The 27,276-nt window shown below is 38.9% G+C and overlaps 1 protein-coding gene across 2 annotated transcripts in view; it reads right to left on the bottom strand.

The window, feature by feature from the left end:
• The window catches only part of myo3a (myosin IIIA), a 70,083-nt gene that overhangs the window by 11,454 nt on the left and 31,353 nt on the right, over positions 1-27,276 (bottom strand). The window contains exons 7-34 of one of the 2 annotated variants that reach the window (XM_041969095.1): positions 26,497-26,642; positions 22,704-22,769; positions 22,431-22,586; positions 22,081-22,122; positions 20,146-20,242; positions 19,139-19,255; positions 18,897-19,001; positions 18,546-18,629; positions 18,077-18,279; positions 15,431-15,529; positions 15,198-15,312; positions 13,968-14,094; positions 13,318-13,528; positions 12,327-12,474; positions 10,502-10,655; positions 9,971-10,059; positions 9,738-9,867; positions 8,403-8,485; positions 8,154-8,195; positions 7,095-7,175; positions 6,729-6,809; positions 4,983-5,188; positions 4,730-4,841; positions 3,870-4,032; positions 3,705-3,791; positions 3,487-3,610; positions 2,192-3,398; positions 1,954-2,098 (exon numbers count right to left, since the gene is read on the bottom strand). In XM_041969095.1, the coding sequence (XP_041825029.1) occupies positions 1,954-2,098; positions 2,192-3,398; positions 3,487-3,610; positions 3,705-3,791; positions 3,870-4,032; positions 4,730-4,841; positions 4,983-5,188; positions 6,729-6,809; positions 7,095-7,175; positions 8,154-8,195; positions 8,403-8,485; positions 9,738-9,867; positions 9,971-10,059; positions 10,502-10,655; positions 12,327-12,474; positions 13,318-13,528; positions 13,968-14,094; positions 15,198-15,312; positions 15,431-15,529; positions 18,077-18,279; positions 18,546-18,629; positions 18,897-19,001; positions 19,139-19,255; positions 20,146-20,242; positions 22,081-22,122; positions 22,431-22,586; positions 22,704-22,769; positions 26,497-26,642 (4,420 nt within the window). The remainder of the gene's footprint in view (positions 1-1,953; positions 2,099-2,191; positions 3,399-3,486; positions 3,611-3,704; positions 3,792-3,869; positions 4,033-4,729; positions 4,842-4,982; positions 5,189-6,728; positions 6,810-7,094; positions 7,176-8,153; positions 8,196-8,402; positions 8,486-9,737; positions 9,868-9,970; positions 10,060-10,501; positions 10,656-12,326; positions 12,475-13,317; positions 13,529-13,967; positions 14,095-15,197; positions 15,313-15,430; positions 15,530-18,076; positions 18,280-18,545; positions 18,630-18,896; positions 19,002-19,138; positions 19,256-20,145; positions 20,243-22,080; positions 22,123-22,430; positions 22,587-22,703; positions 22,770-26,496; positions 26,643-27,276) is intronic. The other variant, XM_041969094.1, reaches the window with a different exon arrangement.

The following is a 27,276-nucleotide window of genomic DNA, read 5'->3' on the forward strand; positions in this document are numbered from 1 at the left end:
CTTTGAAACAAAGTTTCCAATAACTGTGCAACCCTTTATGCTCCCAGTATTCTCAATTTGTAGGCTTTTGAACGATAAATTTTTGACATCCTCCACACTGTACTGCAGTCTGTCATACCTGTCATGAGTGATATGCTGAAAAAAAGTCACCTTCATCTACTGTAGATTATTGCAATTACAAATATATTAGAGTGACCTTTGCTAGCTCATTATAAATGTTTATATTGAGGGGGTAACAATCTATCATGTGCAGAAGCCGTCAGGTAAAGCAAAGTTCTTAATATCATTGAGCAACTTCATCTAAAGGTCATTTTTTACTGCTCATACAAGTAACGCTAGTTTTATACCCCATCATATTAATTTCTACAATAATTGTTGGCTCACAAAACATGATTAACATTTGATGACCTTTCCTATGAAGAACAGTGTGAGTGACATTCCTCTGCGTTCACTGTGTGAGGCACAAATTATTCTCAGTTAGTGAAATTCATGAGGACAGATTAGCTCTGTCTGTGGATGAAGAATGTAATTCTCTGAGAGTTGTGCCGATGATTGAAAATAACATAGATAATTCATCCTGTTTGACCACAGGCAGCATGGTGCAGAAATGCCTGTAAAGGGCAAATATGCCTAGATTAAATAAACTGTGTTTGAACACTCTGAAGACTAGCATACAGACAGGGCCAGCAGCATGTTAGCATAGCCTAGCATAAAGATAAGAAACAGGAAAAGTAAGCTAAATTGTGTAAAAGGAAAACAAAATCTACAAACTACAAAACTGTTTTAAAGAAACATCACTTTTGGTTTCTTTGGAACTGCTGTGAAACAGAACAAGACAAGTTGTCTGTATGTTTTTTCTGTTTTGTATATTTAGCTGAGCTAAATCTGCTAGCTGGGGAAAAGCATCCATATTTCCTGATTTCTGTCATTTTATGTATGCATACACATTAATCCTTTTATTTTATGTTTACAAATTATATCCAGTTTAATAATTACAATGATTAAAAACAAAACAAAACACTCACACACACAAAAAATCATATTTGTTACTTAACAAGTAAACTATGGGGGTGGCATAGCATCTTCCTCACGTCTGTGATGAGTATAGTAAATAACATATTTATAAGTTATATAGAGTTTTATATATATATATATATATATATATACATATATATATATACATACATATATATAACTGGAAACTGGAAAGGGGGCATGGTAGAAAAAGTCTGGACTAAGTGATAGATTAAATCGTAATACCAACCAAATTCCATCTTTGGTCTTGTTATTGAATTATTCCATTATGTAAGACACCTGGACCCACGATGACTGTCACATTTAAGTCGCCAGATTGGTCTTCTGGAGACTGAACTTTCAATCCCCCTCTCACTACCCTGAAAGCTATCACATGTGCATATCAAATTAGATTTTTGATGACACATCAAACAGAAATGCACTTTCTGTTTTGGCACTCGTGTGTCTGCAGGTTTCCTGATTTAATGAAGAGAGAAAAGAGAAAATCACCTATTGATAACATCACTTTCTGCTTGGCAAAAGGCAGCAATGACACCTGCAACTAAGCGTCTTTTCTTCCATCAGGAATACATGGATAGAATAGAAGAAGTGGAGAAAGGCCCCAAAAACCAAAAGAATAAGCATGAATTCCTGCCTGAAATTCTTCACCTCTGCAGTTGTTTTCTTTATGCTTAGTGTTTGTAGAAGGAAGTGACTTCTGGCACTTTTAGGTGACTACTGTACATCTGAAGTAATTGTTGCCTAGTTGAAAGACACGTAGTCTGAGAATGTAAAAACAGTATATCCTACATTGACTGACTGGGCTATAAAATAGAGCTAAAAGTTCACATTAACCTCGGGTCAATCTATGCCAATGTTATGAATGATATTTATTGCTTTATAATCTGTTTTTCACTGAGCCACTCTCACTTATCTTACTTGATTGGTGATGCTGGGAAGCGTAGCCATTGATTGCTTTTCCTCGCACAAACATGCCATTGCTCTCAGGATTTGATTGATGAGCTTGGATGATCTCATTCAGTTTCTGCTGCAGGGCCTGAAAGTCCTGAGAAGTCTTTGTGATCTGTTGAAGTGATTACGGGAGAACAAAACATAAACAGACAAAATGACAGGATTGTGAACTGACTGTTTAAAAGAAAATCTGTTTAATGTTTACCTCCTTGGAGAAGCTCTCCAGTTCCTTGGCTTCATTCTGTGCTGCTTCCTTGTTGGCCTTCAGGTTCTTTCTGTCTTTGTTGCCTCTGAAGTTACTCTGGATCTTCACTGCAGCCTGCTCTTCCTCCTGTGTTTCTTTTTCAATGTTGGCCTCATCTTTACGATCAATCACCACATCAGTAACATCCAACACCTCCTCCTCATCTGTAGTTACCTCCTCTGTCTCATCAGGAATCACACTTTCCTCTGTGGCTTTCTGTTGTGCTTCTTTCTCTGCTTTCAGCTTCTTTCGGTCCCGATGGCCCCTGAAGTTACTCTGTAGGACAGTAGCAGCTTTTTCCTCATCCAGTCCCTCTGGGTTCTCTGATGAAATGTCCTGCGATTCTGCCACTGGTTCTTCAGTCTGCTCAACATTTTCTTCATTTTTTGGTTCCTTCTTTCTCTTGGGGATCTTTCCTTCCTCCTCGAGTCGTTTGCGCTCCTTGTGGCCACGGAAGTTGCTTTGAAGCACCACAGCTGCTTTGGTCTCATCAGGGTCATCGGATTTGTCATCATTTGTAGATGAATCTGCTCCAGCTTGAGCTGCTGTTGTTCCTTCACCTGCAGGAGATTCTGCTTTCTGTTTCTTAGCTGGGATTTTGCCTTCTTCCTGCAACTTCTTCCGCTCTTTGTGGCCTCTGAAATTACTCTGGAGAACAGTGGCTGCCTTGGTTTCTTCATCTGAGTTGACAGTTTCATCCCCAGCAGTCTTCTCCAGTCCATTCTCCTCCTCTTCTTTCTCTTCCTTTCCAGCGACTGCATCCTGAATCACTGCTTCATCTGCCACCTCTGTATGCTCTTCATCTTCTGGCACCTGAGTATTATCACTGTCATCATTCTCTTCTGCTTCATAAGTACTTTCATCATCTTCATCGTTCTCTTGCTTATCAGCCTCTGTGCTATTTGGCTTTTTTTCCTGATTCTCTCCCTCACCTGAGCTGGGTAACTCCAGCTCAGCACCGGCCATCGTCTTTTTTCTCTCTTTAAACTTTTTCCTCTCCTTGTAACCCCGGAAGTTGCTCTGAAGAACCACAGCGGCTTTAGTTTCATCCTCCTCATTATCTGCTTCATTAGAGGCACTTTCATCATTAGGATTTTTCTCTGGTTCTGTGGCTGTTTCCTCCTTTTCTTTAAGAACATTTTCTGCTTTCTCTTTCTCTTTGGCTTCCCTAGAAATTAAATGGTTGCATTCAGAAAAAAAAAAACCAGAATTCATTCTATGAGGTCTATATTGTGCTTATTTCCTGTCTCTCATACCGTTTTCTTTGGAAACTCTTCCTCTCCTTGTGTCCTCTGTAACGAGCCTGAATCTTGGTTGCTGCTTTGTTCTTCTCATCTACCAACTCCTTGTACTTCTTTTTGGCAAGATAGCCTCTGCAAACTAAAAAGTATGGAATGAAAGGGGGAACTAAAATTATATAGTTTAAGCTAAAATTACGTCATTTAACTTAATTGATATAAAAAAAAATTCTTACCAGCTTGAAATTGGATGATAAAACCGTCAAACTTTGCTTTACTTTTGTCATCAGCCACCTTCTTCCGAGCTTTATGACCTCTATAAGCTAGAAATTGAAGTACAAAGTGGTGTGACTGCAGCAATTACTGATATATTACACAAGCAGCGTGCACAGTTAACCAACCTGACTGCAGCACCACAGCACTCTGTTCTCGTTCTTTTAACATCCGTTGGTACCGTTTGGCTCCCAGCCAGCCTCGGACACAAGCTTGGAGCAGGATGAGTCGGTTTGTGGCCTGCTGCACCATCAGATTCAAATGTTCAACATGGTAGTACTTCAGGAAAACCTGAAATGCAAGACGCATAAGAAACACTTATCCTAAAATTATTCTCCCTTCTTTGGACAGTAAGAAGTTCAGCTGCATTGTCAAACTTTCCTATACAGCTACTTTTACGGCATTAGCCGTGTGTTTTGTTTTATGTCTACTATTTTGTACCAGAGTGAGTCATTTTTTTTCTATAGATGGTTTGGCCTTTGAGAGTGTCTACAAGTTTAGGTGCGGTTGGCTGTCCCAAGGCATGTGTCACCTACTGATTGGCCTCTTGCTGAACACCAGCTGACAACCAGCCATCTCCAGACTGGTCCCTGCCATCACATGCTGCCTTGAAAAGATCAAGTGTTCCTGTGTTCTGGTGGCAGCACTTTTGACAGCAGCAGCGATCAACCCGCTCGGTCCTCAAAAAAGGTTTTATTTCAGGTTTATTTTCTGTTGGGTTACAAGCTGCTGATTCCCACATGGTACTCTGTGTGAGTATATTTTTGTTGTAGCAAGTTTCCACTCACATTGTGAACTTTCATCACTGAGTTTATACTCAGATTAACCGACCCACAAGATTTTAAGCAGCAATCAAGATAAAAGCGGTTTAAATTTTCCTAACTTTTAAGGAAAGGAGCCACAGCTTTTACTTGATCTTTTAGAGCATCTTTATGAATGTTACAGAACTTACATTTTTTCAGTCAGACGAGTCCAGATGAAACCTCACCTTAGTTTTCCCCATTGCCCAGTTCTCCAGCTTTGCCTTCTCCAGTACGGCTGCACATGTCTCTGGGGTCACAGCTGGCTCCTCATGAGCATGAAAAGCTAAGATATAGTACCTGCAACAATCGCCTAAATCAGGTGGACACTCACATACTGCATTGAAAAGATGGTCAGCATAAATGTTACACTGACTTTTACATTCAATAAGCTGTCGTCATCTCTGGAGTAGACCCAGTAAGAAAAGTGGAACCACTGACCTTTTTATGAAATTAGCAAAGAGGATGCGATGAGAGTAACCCTGTCGCCTGATCTTGGCAGTCTCCAGAACGCCAGTGTATCGCAGCTGAATTAAAACTTTCTCCCTATCAAATTTGTTGGCGTGACGATCGTTGTTGGGTTTGATGCAGCGCACAAAGTGAGGCTGCCCGGCCACCATCTTGGACAGCAGGTCCATCAGAGAATACTGGGAAAACATGAAAGGGTTTAAAGCAACCATAAGCAAAAAACATCTAAAATCACCAAAATTAATACTCCTTCAACATGTTTTATGGCCCAGTAAAGTGCGTGGGGATGCTGTTCCCTGAAGAGAGCCAGGGATCCGCTGGTATGTCCCTTGTTTCTTTTTATTTTGCTGTGTTCCTAAATTTGAGCCCTGGGCTGCAGTTTTATGAATTTTATTATATCAACCACAGTTTTATTGACCCAATTGTCACCTTGTCATTTCATCTAGTCCAAGGTGCATTCTCTAATCAGAGTTTCAACCAAATTAAAGAAATATTTCACCTAGTAAATAAAGCTACATTTGTATTCACATATTCAACGGTTTACTGTTTAGAAACACCAAACACTGCAAAAGCTTTGGTTTGTATAGGAAGAGTTTTATACAATATCTTGATGTTCTCTTTCTTAACTCTCTAAAACCTGACCAAAGTGGGGAGAAATTTAAACTTTAATTTTTTTTTAATCATTTTTGTATATTTATTTACTATTTATTACAGTGTGATAGGCCAAAGTTATGTAGTACATTAAAGCATTATTATTGCAACCACCAGGGGGCAGAAGACAAATATCAGATTGTGTACAACAGGGTTCTGAGCCAAGTTTTTACCATAAAGTGATGCAAAAGGTCTCAGAAACTGTGTATGATAAAAATGGCATTAAAGGGTTAATTTAAGCAGCTACCAAAAAAAAAAAAAACATCCAATTTACTGTTTTTGTTTTGATTATTTATTGATATGAGAAGTAACCTTACCACTTTATTTCATCCTTTGATTGTGGCTTGGTTTTGTGATTTTCTTTAACCTTTTAAAACCTGCATTTTAGAGACCTTGTCTGAACTGTCTGCAGTAAAACTTCTCTTATTTTGCTCTGCTTCGCTTTATCAGAGTTGGCTGTTGCAAAGATAACCCACATAATCTGGAATAATCTGGCAGATTTAGAGCTATAGCTGCATCATTCCAAGATATATTTCTATTAGTCCAGAAAGTTTCTTCTTTTTTTTTTTTTTTTTGTTTTGTTTTTTTTAGACAAGCCTAAAACTTTCTTCATTTTTTTTTCACCAGTAACATATTTACTGATATTTACACATTTTAACAAAGTGTTTCCTTTTCTATGACTCCAAAAGTATTCAAACAGACCTTGTGGGTTTCAGAGTTATACTCATGTCAGTGTCTGTATGCAGTTTTTGAGCAGAAGCTTAAAAAATAGACACAGGGTCTGAAGGATTAAATCACTCATCTATTAAAACTCTGGACCTACATTTACACTTGACTGGGTTGATGTTGCTATCCGTCACTCCCTCACACATAGCTGTTATGCTGCATTAAATGACAACTAGAAAGATTAAAATCTAATCATGGGGGAAAAGTGAAAGAAGGTGCCACAGGAAAATGGATTAGTAAGCTGATAACTTGAGTAGGTTTTTCTAGAAGGACAGTTTGCACAAGTAAGACAAAAAAGAGAAAATTTTAAAATACAACATCTAAGAAAAAATACAATCTTACTCTGAAATATGACGCCACTGTCTGCGTTTTCATGTTGGTGGTTTCCCTTGGGTGGTAAGGCGTGTCCCCAGGTTCAGCTGGCTGAAGAAAAAAAAAACATTAAAACATATTTAAAAATTTAAATTGCCAACTTTACTGCTCAATTAGACTGCACTCTACCCTATTCATGCTTTTATGTATAGGTTTATGAGATAATGGGTACATTTTGAAACAGAGAAACCTTTTAACTAAAGTTAATGTAAAGTGAAACTGCTTTACAAGCTGAAGCACACCTGTACAGTGGAAGAGAACTTTTAAATCATAATGCAGACCTTTCTTTGTTTCTATGCGTTATGTTTTATCTGGTTTTTAAAAATCACCAATCACCGTTTGAATTTGTACTGTGTCTTCAAGAGGCACATCGAGCAAGCTTTTTTTTTCAGGAGTGTGCTTTAATTTCCAAGAAAGCTGCAAAAGAGATAAATGGATAAGTGCCAAATCAAGAGTACTTCCTTGTTACCTTGTTTACAGCTATAACTCCAAAAAAATTGTTCACATACATATTTCAGAATCATTCAAAGACAAAATGCACAAAACTGCAATAATCAACAAAAACTTGCATTATTTCTTATTAAGACAACAAACTGCTACGATGCAGCATAGATAAAATACTACATCTAACTCTCAGCACAATGTGGTTAAATACTACAGCAAGCCATATGCCTTTTACATATGCTATTTGAAATGCTGATTGTGGCTTCTTAAAGAGCTCCTTGATGACCTTTTCTTATCGTTTTAAAGATATGCAGATGAATGGAAATAAATTCAAGAACTCATCAAACACAGTAAAGGTAGACGTAACTACTGTCACTGGCTTTAAAGTTAGCAAATTGCCTTGAGGCTTACATTTAGTGAGTAATGCAGTCATGCACTGCAGCAATCTAAACCAATTTACACAAGTTGGCCACATAATTAAGTTGCCAGGAGTTTTACTTGGCTGTAGTTTAAAGAAAGAGAGCCAGGCTGATCGTTTAAACATTTTTTAAAAGTGCTTTTAAACACTTTGAGTCAAGTTATTTTATTGGTATTATGTAGAAGGATAGGGCAAGGGTTTATAAATACAGATCAACCACAGTGAGGGACATAAACAGAAGAGCAGAGTTTCATTAGGTGGTAGAAGGAGGTGGTGTTTAGCATCTTTCAAAATCAGGTTGCACATATAACAACAAGCACACTGACTGTTTTCAGGGAAAATAACAATAAATAAGTAAATATGTAGCATATCTACAGCAATAATCTAATTTAATTCTTTCCAAGTTGTCTGTAGACATCTGGATCTATTATTCATTCATTCATTCTGGGATTTCTAGGGTGAGGAAAAGGCATCTATATTGGCAGAATAGTGAATACATTTAGGAACAAACTATATAGAGATAAACTAATTACCTCACTAAAAGAAAAAGAACTGTACAAGGTTAGCACTCCCATCTTATAGGTCAGAAAGACAAAGATAAAGAGAAGAAAGAGAAAAAAACAGAAAAAAAGTATAATTACAGTGGATCATAAATGAAAAACACTGCAGACACATGCAGTTAAACTGTGATTCAAGTGCAGTTTTTGACTCACTGACAGCCAGATGGAGGATGCTCATTATGTAGGAAATAATACAGCTATAATACAGACAGAACTAAGTACCTTGGCTAAAGTGTTGGTCCGTGTCGGAGTCCGCGGACTTCGCATTGTGTTTATGCCTTTACCTTTGGTGTGGGCAAGGTTGCCTATAAAATAAATAGTGAGTCAGTAAACAGAGTGCCCCAAATGGGTACAAGAGTTAGTCACATATGCAAAGATGTCCACATCATAAAAGTTCAGAATATTCTCTGTGAAATGGACAGCAGGTTATTCAGCCATTTCAAATGACTTTCCAAACCAGAGAACAGAAAGGCATCAGTTCAAAGTGCATCATTAAGTGAGTAGGGATGAGCTAAACAATGGTTCATCACTTCATATTAAGTCTAAAAGCAAACAGCTAAATAGATTAAATGTGCTTGTGTAAGTTTTTAAGTGTTGTTTTGGTTGATATATTTAAAGAAGATGAGTTAGTTCAAAACAAAATTGCAAACTAGGAAAATAAGCTTGACATCAAAACAAATCTACTAGCAAGCTAAGCTAATGCTGATTTAGCTAGCTTAGCCATGGAGCAATTCCATGATAAGTGCTCACAAGACAAATGCTAACAGTAAGTTATTAGCTATAAAACAATATAACTTATATATGTTTGTCGGTGTGTCTGTGTGTGTGTGTGTGTTTGCTTTATGTGTGTGTGTGCGACTGTGTGAAAGATCATAATGACTGTTTTCAATTTTTAGGTAATTCAGTTTTGACGTGTAAAGGCTTATTTTGTTTTTAACATGCATGAACTTCTTAATCATGTAAAGCACTTTGATTTGCCTTTGGCATGAAAAGGGCTTTAATAAAGTTTGATGTAATGATTTGATTTGAAAGCTCAGATACATTAAGAATCCGTTAAGTCATAAACTTCTAATTATCCGAGGACAGGTAGGATTATCAGGATATTTTTATTTAGAGCATAAAACATGCCTGATGATGGGCTCCTGGCGTGCTCAACACTGTAAAAATAATTCTGTTAATATTTAAACTCAGTGGGACAGAAACTGGAAAGGCTTTCCTCTTATGTGAGTTACCGCTGATTAGGTCAGTGACACCCGCACCGTGTCATGAAACACCAATGCCTGATACAACAACTTTAAGACTTCTTTTATAGGGCGATTAAGAGATTAAGAGACTTTGTGATTTAATTCTGACTGAGCAGGCAGCTGACTCTGCCAACAAACAAAACTCACTAGGCCAAAGCTGGCTTACTAAAAGAAATCTGGCACACAAAAGGGAAAAACCTTGTTCTAAAGGCTAACAATAGCCTGTTGTTTCAGTTTGAGAATTTATTTAGTTCTGTTTCGAAATGGTTTAATTTGGTGGTTGTTTACTTTCCACAAAGTAAAATGGATTTACCTGTTTTGGTGAGAGGATGTGTGACAAGTTTGCGAATGAGCTCGTTCTCTGACGACCTCAACAGCAGGATGATATCAGCCGGTAGTGTCTCTCTGTTCTTGGCCAAGAAGCCTGCTGCATTGTAAATCACCTTAGTGTTTGGTGGGAAGGAAAAGCACGAGTGAGAGGACAACACATGTCAAGCAGCTTCAGTTTATAATGTGTTCAGATTAAAATAAATAAATATAAATTACCTTTCCAGCATAGTGGTGAATGCCAAAGCCAAGGTCCACCCTCTTTGGCCTCCAGAAGCTTTTTGTCTTCAGATTATCTTCAAATTTCTCTGAAATACCAAATTATGCATTAGGTAATTATATTCACAGCTAAGGTTATTACAGTGAGAACTCACAATTACATGTTGTTTAGTTCACTTACAGTATTTGAAAATTGATCACTTTTTAGTGTTGTTTTTGACACTTTTTGGTTCAATATCAGATTTAATCAGCAGAAATTAAGAAATCAGTTAACTATGTTCAAGCCTTTAGATGTTTGATACATAAAATGTCTTACTCTGTCACACTGTTTGGATTTAAGGAGAGACATGAAAACTCTCCTCCCATTTTCCAAAAATGATGATACTTTTATGAGAGGAATCTTTTTTCTAAGGATAATTTGGGGTTTCTTTACTCTTGATCCATTGACTGTACCCGCTTATTCCAATTCAGGCTCTTAGGGCAAATTCCCCTTAAAATGCTTCTTGTCCCAAGAAAATATGATGGACTGACCTACAAGTGTCTGGTCAGTGGCCTGAGGGAAACGACTCTCTTCATCCAGAAGTGAAAGCATCCCCATTGGCTTCTGCAAGAACAAGTCAAGAAGTGGCCGGTTGTCCTCATACTCGATCATCCGAGCATCAACCTCTTCATTCAGGTACTCATCCTGCAAGGTGAAAAAGAACATAATCCAAAATAATCGTAACACATCTCAATTCCTTTGCATTTGCAAAGGGATGTTGCAAATGTCTCATTACATTTTTCTCACTAGGTCTAAAAACTGCACACACATTTTTGTGGGGATTGTCTGTAGCATTAACAAACCTATTTCCTGTGTTATTTCTAAATGTTCTTGTGCATCTCTGTTAGATGTACTTCATCCCCTTACTTGATTGTGTCCATTTTTTGTGCATGTCTCACATTAAACGCCAGGAAGATGACATTTAGCTGTCACTGTCAGCCTAAAGGCCCGTTTATTGACGAGGTAATGATAATGTACATTCTCAGATGTAAAAGGCAGTGTAGTGCCGGCAGTGGTCTGTGCAGCCATTAAGTATATCGCAGGCTATTCTTCTTTTCTTTGTTTGTTTCATTGGTCGCATGTCTACTATACTCCTCAACAGTGCCCCCATGGTTTCCGGTGGTACTACAAAATTAACCAAATTCCACACGTAAAGGATGCAGAAGATGAAAGGAAGGCTCCATATTTAGCATAGAGCATAAATGAGTCTTAAGGCCCATTTATTCTCTTTATGTACAAAAGTAGTTACATCTGTTTCAAACATTGTGGAATGGTTGGCAGGCAATACATCCACTAAACGGCAGGGCAGAGTTCAGAGTTCACTTCCAAGTTTTGATGTCAGTTTCAATGGCTGCACAGCAAACAATGGAGGAGATCATGAGAATACATACTCTCAGAAAGAGACATAAAAATAGGCACCACAATAGATGCCAGTGGTCTGTGCAGCCATTAAATACATCACAGCTTCTTCTTTATTGGGAGGACAAAGTGAGCGTAGCCTCCACTTTATATTTAGCTAATTTGATCACATCAGACTGACTCAGAGCTGGTATGACTCAGCAAAACATTAGAAGAGACTTAAACTCAGTGAAGAAAATGACATAAATAGGAACTAGCAACATAAAATCAATCTGCTTATTCTAGCATAAACTACCACTGAGAAGTGAATGAAGCAGGTCAGGAAAGAAACAGGGGGGCAGAGAGATTTCAGATAAGAAGCCTTATATGGAAACATGGAGGCACTGCATGTGATCCAATGATAAAACCTTACCGCGTTCTGTACGCATGGGGCCTTCCTGTAGGTGATGCTTATTAATCTCATAGTACAGTACATTTCCCATATGCCCAGAGTATATGTGTTAGCTGTATAGGACAATGTATTTCTGGGCCTGGTTCCAACAATTCCCAGGAGTGAGTTTAAGTCCAACATGAAGTGTTTTCAACTCCTAATTGACCCTTGTTTGGGATGATTTATAGCACCTCTCCACGGGTGAGTCCAAATCGTTTAACATTAGCTAATCATTCTCTGACCCCCCCAAGGCAAAACACTCCCATAAGACTGCATCAAGGGAGAATGGCGAATCTCATTCTGCCGTAAATACAGTCAGCAGCATATTTTACCCTTGCCATCTCTCTTAAGGCGCAGAGTGACAAACAATGACGTGTTATCACAATTTCGATGGAAATGAGGTAGAACCAAGGTTAAAACTGTACACAAAGTGCTTTGAAGAAGGGATTCAAGCATTCAGAAAACAATCTTTGATTTCAGTGCTGGGTTAGGTGCATGCTAATGTGAGCATGCCCGCAGAGCTCTACCTGTTCCCAAGCAAATATGTGCTGGTTGAAATAAAACTGGATCTGCTCGTTGGCAATATTAATGCAAAGCTGCTCGAAAGAGTTCTTCTTGAAGTTTTCAAAACCAAAGATGTCCAGGATGCCGATGTTCAGGCCTTTGTCATCCTCTCTGGGGGTGACAAGAATGAAAAAGAAAGCATATAGCAATTACAGAGACTCCTCACTCCTACAGTTTATTCATTTTTCATCTCCCTTCCTGTAAATGATCACTTAAACATTGAAGACACAAGTTAACATGCAAAAACCAACCAGTGCTGACAGGCTTTTTACTGCCTGTCAACCGATCGGGATGTAGGTCAGGGGTGGCCAACGTTGGCCCTCGAGAGCCACAATCCTGCAGGTTTTCCAAATTTTCCCGCTCCAACACACCTGACTTAAATTAATGAGTCATTGTGCAGATCCTTATAGGCTGTTGGATCCATTTAGTTTGAGTCAGGTGTGCTGGAGCAGGGAAATTTGGAAAACCTGCAGGGTCGTGGCTCTCGAGGATCGACGTTGGCCACCCCTGATGTAGGCCATTGAAAGTAACACAGCTGCAGGAAAGGCTAAGTCTCATCATTCTCAAGCCCGGCTGTGTGTGATAGAGGCCATATACACTGGAAAGAAAACAAACTTAAATGACAAGGTTTATAACAGGAAAAGGAGAAGTTTTTGGTAATGAAGATTATAGGTGAGGAACTGGTCCCATGTAGTTTCACTTGTGGTGTGGTTAAGCCAACCAGTTTAACCAGACTGGTAGGTTTCTGTTGCATCAGTTTTAACTGGTTACTATTTTGATCTATTCCTTGAAATTTTAAAGATGTAAAAGAATGCTTACCAGTTCATCTTCACCTTACTCCTAGTCTTTTGGGATTTTTGTTTTTCTATGTTTATGTTAAGCTTTATCCTGTTTATTAAAAAGTATGGCATCACGTATGGCACACATCATCACATTCTCTGCTCTTCGCCTCACCCGAGCTGGCTGTCAGGCCGCAGCAGCGTGTTGATCCGATTGACAATCCAACTGAAGAGGCGGCCGTAGAGAGCTTTGCCCATGGCGTCCCGCACCTCCACTGCTTTTTCCACCGTGTTGGGCCTGACGATTGTCTCTCCCCGGGCCACGACACAGTGGGAGGTCAGGGCTTCCTGGAGCTCGTCTGAGCGAATACGCAGCAGAGATGCCACTGGTGGGACATGATAGACGGGATTGGATAAACGTCTGTTTTTCCACATAAAAGTCAGATATGAAAATGTGCAGCCTATGCTGTCCTCATTCTTAATTAGAAAGACATTTATCCAGCACATTTTATTAATAAAATTAATCAAAAAGGATTTGCAAATCACCAACCAGAGCGTGTTTTTACATTTAAAAAAGATTAGGTACACCATGGAGTGTAAAATCTGACTATTACAAAATGGATATTTGGTAATGATTTTCTGGAATGGCATGTCTCTTCTGATATATAATTTATTTCCCAACAATAATTTCCTATATTTATCTCCACTCCGAATGGCGCTTGCAGCAGAGTTAATGATAAAAAGCAACGGAGGGAGGAGGAGGAATGGTAGCAGCGGGAATAAACAGTCCTGTTTAGTCATCACAAACTGTGTCTCTTGTCTTACCGTTCTCCAGGACAGAAATGTTGGAAATGTTGCTCTTGTCTGTTTGGTGCTCTGAAGCAACTGCAGAAAACTCAATGTCGCCAGAGTTGAGGATGGCAGCCAGCGTGCTGTAAACACTGCCCAGCTCCTACAAAGAAAAGAGATGAACAGTCTTATGAAAAAGAAATTATATAATTATGTCTTAGGGAAGTTATAATTTCTAACATTTCCATTTCCATCATTCTACAGTGAGGAAGATTATTCCCTAGTGGAAAACAATCAAGGCAGCAGTCAATCTTCCCAGAAATGGACATCCCAACAGGTTCACACCAAGGTCAGTTCATGCAATGATTGAAAACTTTGCAGAAAAATCTAAGAGTTATGTTATTTTTAAATGTTAAAGTTCATGACAGTACAAAGGCTGAACAAATATGGCTTCTTTGGAAGGGTTACCAAAAGAAAGGCTTTGATTAGCAAAGCTGCATCTGAACAAACCAGAAAACCAAAGTGAAGTTTGACCATAAACAGCACCATGTTAGGAGAAAACCTGAATATAGCCTATTAACATGAACTTGTTATACCAACAGTTAAGCACAGCAGTGGAGGGCTGATGGTTTGGGCCTATTTTGCAGCCACAGGGCCGGATTATCTTAAATTCCCTGAGTTGACATGACACTTTTCTGTATCTCAAAGCATTTCTATCTGTCATTGGTTTATGTAGCAGGACAATGATCCAGTCCAAGTCCAGACCTCAACCTGCTTGAAGTGCAGTATCAAGACAACACAGAAGTCGACTTCCTCGAACCAGACAGTTATGATCCCAAAACTCTGCTCCAAAACAGATAAAATGGCATCATAGCTCACTGTGGTATGAACTGTACAAATTCACTGAAGATGTGACGGGCTCAAGATGTAGAATAAGAAGTCTTTCAGCAGCGATTACAGGATAAGTGCTATTGACGTGCAGCTCCCAAGAGCAATCAGTTCTTTGAGGGTCATTAGCTTTCACAATGTCAACAGCTTACTGTGTGCACGTGCCAGTAGTTCATGCTCCATCACAGACAACCGCAGGGACTGCATGCGCATTGCATATTGTACAAGTAAAATATGTATAAAAAAATGAATAAGAAAAACAAGATAAAACAGAAAAGAGTGGACAAGAGTGTGCATGGATGCTCAAAACATGCTGTAAAATCTTTAAGGCGGTTCTCTTTTAGCTTTTTGTCCAGTACTTAATGCAGTAGTTTATACCTCCAGGGTGAATCCAATGACTTTGAAACACTGCTCCACTGCATCAAACTGCTCCTTGTAGAAGGCGTTGCTCACTATATCAGGCCCCAATTTAATGTGCTCGTTACACAGATACCTGCAGATTAAAAAGGATGTGCAAAGGTTAGGACTGGGGTCTGAGGTTGTAGAGCGTCTGCAAACTGAGAAGGAAATTGCATTGCTTGAGAAAAGGACTAAGAAATGTTAAAACATACTTTGGTGTTTTGCTGTCAGAGAGCTTGTAGTGGGCGAGCTTTTTTCTATCAGCCAGACCGGCGTATATGTAGTAGAAGATGTGGAAGTTCCTCTCTCCTCTGTGCAAAAATAAAAATGCAGTTCAGAAATTCAAATTTATTAGTAAGACATGAAGTGCGACTATGCTATAAAAAGCTGAAGTGCTAAATAAATACATTTCCAGCTCTTCACTTTTATTCAGGGACTCCATGAAAATTAGATTTGCATATTTCATTGCAAAACTGTTAAAACCATATTCATGTGTTCTTGTTCTTTATGCTGCACCTCAATCCATCCACTGTGTGAAACCTGCTTCTTTGGCTCCCATCTCTTTAAGAAGATTGTTGTTTTAAAAGCCAGACTCATCGTAGGTTAATGGGGATGGAAATTTTAAACCATTCAACTTAAAAACTTGTTCCAGATAATCCAGAACATCCAAAATCTTACTGAATGGCAGCAGGTGCTGTGGTAATGATTGTCTAGTTCCTTGTTGATATTCTAAACCAGGGGTAGCCAACGTTGGTCCTCGAGGGCACCAGTCCGGCAGGTTTTCCAGATTTCCGTGCCCCAACACACCTGACTTAAACTAACGAGTCATTGTGGAGATCCTTATAGGCTGTTGGATCCATTTAATTTGCGTCAGGTGTGCTGGACCAGGGAAATCTGGAAAACCTGCCGGATTGGTGCCCTCGAGGACCAACGTTGGCTACCCCTGTTCTAAACTAATAAGTTTAGTGTTTTATTCACCTTATCTCCACTGAGCTGACAAAAACACTAGAGAGCTTTGAACCAGTGTGTTTACACAACATGTCCAAAAATGACTTTCAGATTCCAAACCTTAAAAGAAGTTCTTGAGTTTTTGTGTAAATGGGTGAATGAGAAACACTTTTTAAAACACTTTGCAAAACCTAGATCAGGTTTAAAGGATAATTTAACATTCATTTCTAATTAGCAGCTGTATGTGAAGAGTTAAAACCAATACAAAGAAGACAAGCTATATATTTCTGCAAGCACAAGGTCTTTTTGGATACTTCTGGAGTCATAGTAAAAGTAAGATTTGATAGGATGTGGAAGTATCAGTGTCAGCCCTAGTCCTGCAAGTTTTCAATGTTTCTCTGCTCCAACACACCTGATTTCATTTCAGAGTCACTGTGCAGAACTTGATAGGCTGTTGGATCCATTTCATTTGAATCTGGAGTGTTGGAGGGAGGAAACATTGAAAACCTGCAGGACTGCTGCCCTTGAGGATCAGTGTTCCCCACCACTGGTATATGTGGCAATGGTAAAGAATACATGAAGATGGTACACAGCAAAAACGAAAAAAGTTTCTGGCTTGCCTGAAAAAAAAGAAACAAAAAGCCTAAAAAAAAAACCAAAAAAAAAAACAAATCAGGATGAATATGAAAAGCTCTTTGAAATGATACAGCTGTAGCTCTAAACCTCTAAAAAACATCATACTAAAAAATGTAAATATTCTCTCTGCAAAGGTCAGCTGGAGAGGTTATAGTACAGACAGTTGAGCCGACCACTCAAAAATGGACACAATTTACCACCATCTACTCTCAGAAGTCCCCTATTGGTGGACCTCGGGTTTTAAAAGGCTCAATTTCATTATCATCATCCAACATGCTAACATCATGTATAGTATCAGTCAAAGGTCCCAACACATCTTTCCATTAATTTTGAATAAGGGAGTGTATCCAAACCTTTGCCTGGTATTGTACATGTGACAACAAATACAAAAATATTTGTTGTCTACTAGTGATGTATCTTGATCAGGAGATGTGGAAAAATTGGCTTTCAGGCAAAAACGTCTCTGGACGCTAACTTGAATAATAAAAAGAAGTTTATTACAAAAGTTCAGACATAAAAACAGATTTCTGCAGAAAAATCTGGAGGTCCCAAAACCAGAACGAAGACCTAAAGACCTGATGTGTCGTTCTGTCTTATATAGGGTTTAAACAAAGAAAATTCCTCAGTCCTGTGTCCTCCAATCATAGAGTTTGCCTATAGGATGCACGTTCGTGTGCGAATCCAGTCTGTAGGACAGAGATCCTTATATGGTAAAAACTTGAGTGTGTATCATACAAATGCTATGCTTAGATACCTCACTAGCAATTTTCTATGGGCCTTTGAAACATGCAGCAAAAAATGATCAGACAAATCCAAAATATATCTGTTATGATCATTTTTATTTTTATTTACCACCTCTGCCAAGAAGCAGCAGAGTTGTGCTACAGTAAGGTAGCTGAAGGGAGCTGCACATGCTGCTCACTCCCAAATCATACCCTCTCTGACCTGCAAGTCTGTCTTCTAATGAAATACTTGAGCCTGCTTTTGAAGTTCCACTAAAGTTTCTTGCTAGACCACAATCTTTGATCAAATAGGAAATAAGTCTGCCCCTCCACTTGTCCCAGCCTACCACACGGACACATGATAAGAAGAAAAGCTGGAGTGACTGGAATGTAGACTGACGGCAAATGTCACCGGTTTCAAATGGAAAGGAGTAAAAATGAGGTAGACAAGTACAAACTAACAGAGTCATGATATCAGTTTCTATGATTGTCAGATATCTTGTGAGATAATGAAAGACAAGACAAAGACAGGAAGAGGGAATGGATATTTACATCGCCTGGTGGATGACTCTGGATTTCTCCAGCAGATACTCAGATATCTTTGCTCCGACCACCGTTCCCCCGCAGGTGAACTTCATCTCCAGGTACTTGCCAAAGCGGCTGGAGTTGTCATTGATGACGGTGCAGGCGTTTCCAAATGCCTCCACCAGGTTGTTGACCTGCAGGATTTTCTCCTGCAGCGTCCGATTGTTGGCCTGGAGGAAACATTATTCCAGGTCATAGAAGTGGAAGTCAAGGTCAGAAATGACATATTCATGCAGAGTGACACGTCCAAGACTGAACCAAGGATTTTAGGTAATAAATCCTCTAAATATCTCCAGTCTGTTGCACAGCTCAGTGCTACATAGTCTATTCTTGTTATTACTGTTTCACACTCAAGAGGGACACTTGAGAGGATATTGGGAGTAATAAGGAGCAGTAGAAAAAATAGGACACACTGATGGTGTGTTCATTGTCTCACCTTTCCAAGAACTGTCAGCTGCTGCACCAACAGATGAGCGCTCTCTGTTTTACCAGCTCCACTTTCCCCACTGATCACAACACACTGCAAACAGGAAGTCAGTCACAGTTCAAGCTTTTAAAGTATCAGTCATGTATACAAACACACATAAACAACAAGTAAAAGACTGTGACTGTCGGCCCGAGGCTTAACAAATTTCAGATTTACAAAACACAAATTCACAGAGAACACAACCAATCCCTGAAATATGCACCAAAGATGAGGCTGGGGAGGTTTCAGACTCTATCTGAAATCTCGGCTGGTGCATCTGTGTCGTGTTTGGTACACAGTTTCTTAAGCAGTGCGTTATACCTGGTCGGTGTTGTATGATACCATAGACTGGTAGGCGATGTCGGCCACAGCAAAGATGTGTGGCGGGTTAGCCGTCCTCTTTGCTCCGATGTACATCTTTGTGTGCTATAGAGTTCACAAAAGGTAAAAGCAAGATTGTGACAGCACGTGTGAAGAGCTGAGGCGAAATAAGACTACTTTAGTGCATTACTGACTAAGGCAGAGTAATAACACACACAAAGGTCTGCAGTATCCTCACTGACCTGAGGCATGTAAATCTCCATCTTATGGAAAGGATTGACAGCGATGAGGATGTCGCCCACATACGTGTAAATTTGATCTCTGCTGTACCGACTCTGTAGCTGCTCTGTGACTGTGTTCTGACAAAACAAAGCATCATTCACAACACCAGCATCATGTTGTTGCTATAAATGAAAATCTATGTGGTTGTCATATTAGAAAAGAAAACAAGAAAATACTTCAGAAAGCCACCCGAGGTGTTAGCTCATGGCCCGTCTCCAGTCAAAGTCTGTGTCAACGTATTATTTTCATTACATGGTGATCAATTTTTCTGTCTGCACTCTGCCAGGTTCATCAACAACAGCTGAGCTTCTCAGCTTGAAGGATGGGAAGAAATATCCGCCAGCTACTGAGGCCGGTTGCATCGTTCAATACGTCAACGCGGCGATCAGATTTGATAAATCGCTTCAAGTGTTCTTTCAGAAAAGGAAGCTGCTGTGTTTGTCTTCCACATACCAACGTTTGATTAGGAGAAAAAAGTAACACTAAATGTTTTAGGCCCTGGAGCTTTTACTACAGCATTACATATGATCGTTATTACTCAGTTTGGATTGATCATGACTTATTAGCTATAATGGCTCAGTGGCTTTGTTTTGGCATAAATTCGTCTTCCTTTGGAAAAAAAAGGAAAAACAAATACAGACTGAGATCCAGTCACTTGAACGTTGGTTAGTATGAAACTACAAGAGATAAAAAAATCTTACCATCTTGCAATTCCTTCATCTTTATTGTATCCACTCTATTTTGTGTACATATGTAGTGCTATTTTAGCACAAAAAGTAAGGATAGTATTTCTTGCTTGTAACAATACTTCCTGGAAATATATCCTATACTGTTGGAAAGCCTGTTTATTTCTCTTTTAAATGGTGCCACATTTGTAAGGAAAATGTTTATGTGTGCGCTAAGTTTTTTTTTTTTTTTTTTGAGACCAGATATAATTTTAACCATGCGAGTTGAGACTTTCTTTTACCTCATCCAGAACCTCAAGGGTAGCGAGGTCATCAACCTCATCGGCATCGGTTTGTGTCTTCATGTGGCTTCCTTTTTTAGTGTGGATACGTTCATGCCTGGAATTCACAGGATGCAAAGCCATTATTATAAAGTAAATATAGAGTAAAACAACCTCAGTATATTACTGAGTAATATACAATATCGTTTTCATACAATTTGAGACGCTGTGTAAAATCTAAATTAAAAGAGAATATCTGGGTTTACTGGGGAAATAGTAGGCTACAAGACAACATAATTAAAAATAAAACTGAGAAGTTCTATCTATCTATCTATCTATCTATCTATCTATCTATCTATCTATCTATCTATCTATCTATCTATCTATCTATCTATCTATCTATCTATCTATCTATCTATCTATCTATCTATCTATCTATCTATCTATCTATCTATCTATCTATCTATCTAGTTGTTCTTAACTACCAAAGTAGAAAAATTTCTCACTTTCTATTGAAAATAAGAACAGTTAACGTCGCCTATAAAAGTTTAAAAAGTATTTGGAACCTCAGCATGATCATGGCTCATCTACCAGCCACCAGTTGAATGTTGGATCATATTATTGTTCCTGTCTGTGGTGTGAAATAACCGGAGAAAAGGCTCCCCAGTCACTATCACCCTTATCTAATTGGTCTAAATCGGCCGAACAAAATCCATGAGGACTGCAATATCTTAACCACATAGTAAAAGAGTCAGACTGCTGAACTGAACAGCCTGCAGTTCAGATCTGTGAAAAGCTGAAAAACAACTGCTGCATTATAACAGGAAAAATATAGTAAAGGAAGATTTAAAATTTAATTCTGTCAAGCAAGAAAAGATAAACATTTAAAACTTCAGAAAAAAAAAAAAAAATCAGTTTCAACATTTAATATGTTGCCTTTTAACTATTTTACATGAAGTAAGAATAAATACCTTGCATACTGTGTAATTGTTTTCTGTTTTTATTTACTTTTTACACAACGCCCCAACTTTTAAATGCATGTAAAGCACACTTGCACACATGGACATTGTATGAGTACACTAACTTTAAATTCAGTACATTATGAGCACTAACATAAACTCCCAGTTGTAGTTCTAAAACCAGCGGCTGTAAAAGGCCCCGATTGTGGACAATGTACATAAATAAAAAAATTCAGCTTCACAAACATCTAAACTATATGTTGATCCATTAGTTCTACTTTTCCTGTCAGACATTTTTCCTTTTTCTGAGCCTGAAGCAGAATAAAACGAGCTAAAACACGTCACCCGCAGTACCTTTCCTCTGTCTCATTTTTTACCAACCTAACTGGGATACTGGGTGCTGTAAACTGGAAACATTTTCAATCCCGGCTTATTTCTGTCATCACTACATTTTCAACATCTACCAAGCCAAGCAGATGTCATCTGAATTTACTAAAAACTTTAAAATGCCAATTCTACTAAAATCAATTTCTGGATTTAGTTAAATTCACAAAGTTTTAGCTTTACTGGTGAAACCATGTTATTAAACTTCATGAACACCTTAAATTTAATTAGCTTTCCATATATAATGTAATAAAAGAAGTTTGATCACACTCGATTAGCTGCTGATGGCAGTAATTTCCCATCATAATTGTAATTGAGCTCTAATAAAACATCTGTCAGAGGGTTGACAAAGAACCCTGATTAGCTGCTGTTATTGCAGGACGCCACATACACCTGAGAATAAAATAATGAAACTTAAATATAAGATATATAATACAAGTTCACGAAACAGAAGAAATAAAGACAAAAAAATTGTCTAAAGAAAACAAAACAAAATATCTAGAACAGCTTGTAGACAATCTACATCCCATGCAGTGGATGGCAAATACACGTGCAACCACGACTACAACTGAACTAAAAAGCTCCTACTAAAGGCCACATATGCATTTGTTACCTGTCATTACTGTCTGTGCTTCTGTCTGTCTTTCCATGATGGCTTAAATGACAGAAATAGGATTAACATTGCATGAATGTATGGGAATACACACTGTTTGGGGCAACATGTGACATATGCTGTACAACCTGCACTTTAACTGGAGTTGGTGCAGGATTGAGATTTTGTTTGCATCAGGGCGACAGGGCTTGTAAAATATCCGGCTAGAAGGGTTATTTGCCTGCAGAGCTAAGCTGCAGCCCAGCACATAAAACCCACTGACAGGACGGGGTTCAGACTTTGTTCTATCACACATTCTACGGTGGAAAAGAGAAATAGGGCAACTAAAACATATACTTTTGGGACAATACCTTGTTTTTTCAATCACTCCCATTTGCTGGTTGAGATCAATGAGTTCAATCAATTGTTTCTGCAGGATCTTCTCTCTGCCAACGGTCTTTTTAATGAACATGTGCTGAAGCAGGTCAAGCACATTTGGCCTCAGCTCAAAGTCCTTTATCAGGCATCTGTGATGTGGAAGAAGAAACATGTAGAAGGATGAAGGAATTTATTTATCACACTGGCATTCAAAACACCAGCTCACATACTATCAGTGCAAATATTTATTATTCAGTGACACTCACTTGCAGATGAAGTCATTAAAGTCATCTGACCAGAGCTCCGGCTGGTGGAGAGTAGGCGGAGGGTTCCTGTTACAGGAAGAAATGGAAAAGATAAATGGAAAGATAAGATGAGATGGGATTTACGCAGGCAGGATGGAGAACAAAGGCGGAGAGTGGAACGATGGAGTGAAATCCTAGCGGTGAAGCAATTTGTCACTCAGGGACATCAAGAGCTGTTTCTGTGGTGGGATGAGGTAATTACAAATGTGCCTCTACCTGTGATGTTGGGGGTTTTGAGACAGTTGATTTTATGACACAAAAAAAAAACAATAACACTGCTAATCAGACACTAAATTTATGCAGATTTCTTTCCTGGTTTGAGGTTAAACTCAACAAGACTCCACAGTAGCCAAATGACTCTTTGTTCTGCCTTAAATGCCTTTTTACAAGAGGCTTCCTGGCACATTGGAAAGAAGTCAGCACTGCTAATGCATCAAGGCCTTTTGCTCTGACAGCTATAAATTGCTCTAATGAGAGGACATACATCTCCTGTTTATCACAAAACACAGCCAATATAGACAGCAAATGCGTCAGATGTTTATTTGGTGTCTGTTAGGCTAATGCTGGGACTATTAGTGTTTTTCTTATCCAGAAGACAAACAGGGTTTTGTGGAGATGACTTGGGAAGGCGACAAGTCAGACATGTGGTTCCTTAATTATACACCTACTTAGAGGTTTCAGCTCCTTATTAAGGCTAGAAGTAGGAGGGTGCATTTTAATTATAATATTGTGTTTATAACACAGTACAGTGACGCCATATGCTGATGTTCACTCTGCAGTAATAAAGGCTTATCTTCTCTGTTACACATAAAAATAGATAAAAGCTTCAATCTTAACACATGGTCATGATTTAACTTTTAATTGTTTACTTGTTCCAATTTATATTGTACATTTTTTCATCAAAGTCTTGCCTTTCTATTTGGATTAAAGCTAAAAGAGAAATTATGTACTCGTTGCCCTGCAGTGTCCCCAAGCTGAGAAACTGCACTTTGAAAACTGCTTTTCCGTGACTCTTTATGGCTACGTTTTGCTTTATGGGACCATGTCAGATGCCAGTAACTGGATATCAACACTGGCTGGTTTGAACGCATCACAGCTGATTCAGAAAAGAAACCCAAGAAGACATTATCCGAGGCAGCAAGGAAAAAAAAGAGAGAAAGAGACAGAGCAAGATATAAGACAAGAGTCAACATCAAATTGACTTTGGCTGGAGGGAGCTCAGAGGATAGGTAGGATGCAAGACGGATGCCCAATTAGTCGTTGTTAGGAGACACCTCAATGAGAAAATCTGCCAAAGTTCAGTAGTGTGGTTTTAAATGTTTCTAGCTGGGGTTGTTTTCAGTGGAAACAGGTCTGGTGGAGGTAGGAATCCTCCTCCGAGACCAGACCTCACATTACTGAAACAATGTGGGACAGAGAACAGAATAAAAGTCAGAAAACATCCAAAGAAGAGCTTTGAACTGTTCTTCAACAAGACTGGAGATTTTCACAGAAAGCTCATCTAAGAGGGTTCGAACTGTGCTAAAAAACTGGCATTTTCCAGTTTTCAAAGTATACACAGAACAGAGCAGCATAGGTTAGCTTAGTCTGTGACGGTGACTGGATCACACAGCTGTTACAATAAAATGAGAATTAACCATGGCCTGATCTAGATATGTCATTACACAACCAAGTGTTTACACAAAATCTGTGTGCATGTAAGTATGTCCTCTGGGTTGTTGTAAAAGAAAAAACATGTGATATATCAGAGTTTTGCATTTGAACACATGGAATGGTCACAGTGAAGACTTTTGTGTATTTGGTCTCATGGGACGAGTCTTTCCTTTGTTTGGCCTGGATTCACAATCTTCCTCTACTCAAAGTAAAGGGCTGCAATTCCCTCAAAAATGAACAATTCCCATCCTACATTTTTGGCAGAACTGCCTGGTCATTGCAGCCTAGGAGCGTTGCTTTCTGTTTCTAGTTGCAAATGCATATTTGTGATGATTTTGCAAAAAAACCTAAACAAAATCCCAAAGATGGCTCCAAATTCCAAAAAGCTACAGCATGGCTCCACCATCTTTTTTTTTCTCCATTTTTATGGTATAAAATATACATAGCTGCAGAAAATAATGATGTTTAATCTAAAATTTAGCTCATGAAAGCAAATGGTTTTACTTGAGAAACGACAAGGCACCAGCACACTCCTAACTGATGAAATATACATCTGATTTTTCACACATGGAAACGAACGTTGGCCTTAATGATCTTGTTTCTGTTAGCTAAATGAAATTAGACAGGAAGTGGTTGAATTACACCCCTTACTGTGGGTTTTTAGTCTGCCAACCCTGTGAGCCTACAGTAGTGAGAGGAGGGAAGTAAAGAGTGTGAACAGAAAGCCTGGAGCTCTGACTGCAGCAGTCAGACAGATTCTGGGAACGTTGCGTGACGGCTCCAGTGGAGCACGACCCCCACAGCAAACAGAGGACAGCTTCAATGCAGAGGAAGGCTGTATGTGTGTGTGTGTGTGTGTGTGTGTGTATGCTTCAGGGCAGTGATGGACAAAACACTGTGCTTTTAGGATGACAGTGACAGTAAGTGCTTATATGGGCTTCACACTGGAATCAGCAGATGATAAACAATTAGTTTTCACCTTCAGCTCACAATAGAAAAAGAAGAGAAAAAGTGGATGTGCTCTCAGCCTCTCCCACAAGACAAAGGGAGTCAGGGAAGTGGGAGACTGATAAGCTTCTGCAAGCAGAAAACACACTGCAGTGTGGACCAAGAGATGACTTTTCATTCCAGCAAATAACCCTTTAAAGTTCTCACTAAGAAAAAAGCAAGAGAAAAATGTTTCTTAGCATTTTTTCCTTTGGAAAAAAATAATAATAATCAATGTTTATTTAATAAATGCTTGAGATGACAGTCAGTAATACAGTAACAATAAGGAAATGGTCCAAAATTGAAACAATAATGAGACAACAAATGCTTCTAATTACCCAAACCATGTGGTGGTAGAGATGACGCTAAATGTTTATTTTATGGTAGCTTTCATTGGTTTGAAAAATGGGTCCCGGCCAGAGACTAATGTCTTTTGTGGGGCCCTGAAATAAAAAGGTTTGGAATCCCCTGCTCTAAACAACACTGATCCCAGTATTGATTCCAAAAAGAAATTTTAGATTTAACAAAAGACAGAAAATAATCATGTTTATTTACAGACTTTTTAACTATTTACAAAAGTATCACTAAAAACCATGAAAAAAACAACGTGGAGGTTCACCTGTTCGTAAACACGGAGCTGGGGGTAGCATGGATTTATGGGCGTGTCCTCAACCCCACATACAAATTACAGTTTTGTGTTGTGCACATGCACAGATATCATAGTTTGGACATCTTGATGGGTTGGATGGCGTGTTAGAAGACTGGCAGGTCTGAATGATGCAAATATTGGATGAAACATTACGTAAGGTCCTTTCCTGGAAAACTCACTTTGTTACCAATGCAAAGGCAACCAAATGAGGTGTGAGCTTACACAACGACGATAAAGAAATTAGAAATTTAAATTCTTTAAAATTCTTGATGCTCTTGACAATTTAAATTAACCCAGTTACATGCACAAAAGAAATGACCCATTCTTTTGTGCTTGTAAGTGACTTTGTTGGACATTTCAAGAACATTTAAATGTGTCAGTCTGTTTCTTGACTGCAGAACAGGCCTGAGCCACACCCCACTGAGGATGACTTCTGGTTCTTGTGAAGAGCTGATGAAGGCTTACCGGGGTATTTTAAAAAGGGCTCTCATTGGGTGGAGGTCAGAAAGGGGCGGGTCTCCATCTCCCAGCTCTATGGCAGTGATACCCAGAGACCAGACATCACAGCGAGCGTCGTAGGTTGAGTCCAGCTGCTGTTCACATGCTATGACCTGCAGACACAGAGCAGAGATGTGATGAAAGCTACAACATCCCTTTACACATATAGAGTATGAATCCCACTTATTAGGAAGTCAAGTTTTATTAATTATGAGACCATGTTTTAAATTTCATCTGCTGCTACACAAAAATGCACAGTAAACAACCTTGTAACGTAGTAAAATGCCATTATAAAGCTGTACAATATCAGAAACATGATAGAAAGCAGCAGCAGCTCAGCCAAAACCAGACTCAACATCATTTACTGTGAGCAATACAGCAAATTGAACACACACATACACACTTATAGTCAATCTATCACCATTGTCCTGAGGGCAACATGGTACCCAATCAGCAATATGAGTCATCTGAGTGGGAGGCATGCACACACATAACCACACACACACAGAGCTCACACACATAAGGCAGATTGTGATTATTGTAAAATGTCAGAAATCAATAGAATTTGTGTCCCCTGTTCTCAATAGGTGAGAACTTATGCACACAGACCAAATGAGCAGATAAATCATTATCACATTCAACAAGACACATTCATTACAAGACGTTACTTGTCTCTGCAAAATACAGAGCTCTGCACCCTCATACTCCTTTTTACAAAAAAGTCCATGTTAAATCTGTTCAGACAAT

The sequence above is a fragment of the Melanotaenia boesemani genome, chromosome 18 (genome assembly GCF_017639745.1).
Source record: "Melanotaenia boesemani isolate fMelBoe1 chromosome 18, fMelBoe1.pri, whole genome shotgun sequence".
In the NCBI taxonomy this organism is placed as follows: domain Eukaryota; kingdom Metazoa; phylum Chordata; class Actinopteri; order Atheriniformes; family Melanotaeniidae; genus Melanotaenia; species Melanotaenia boesemani.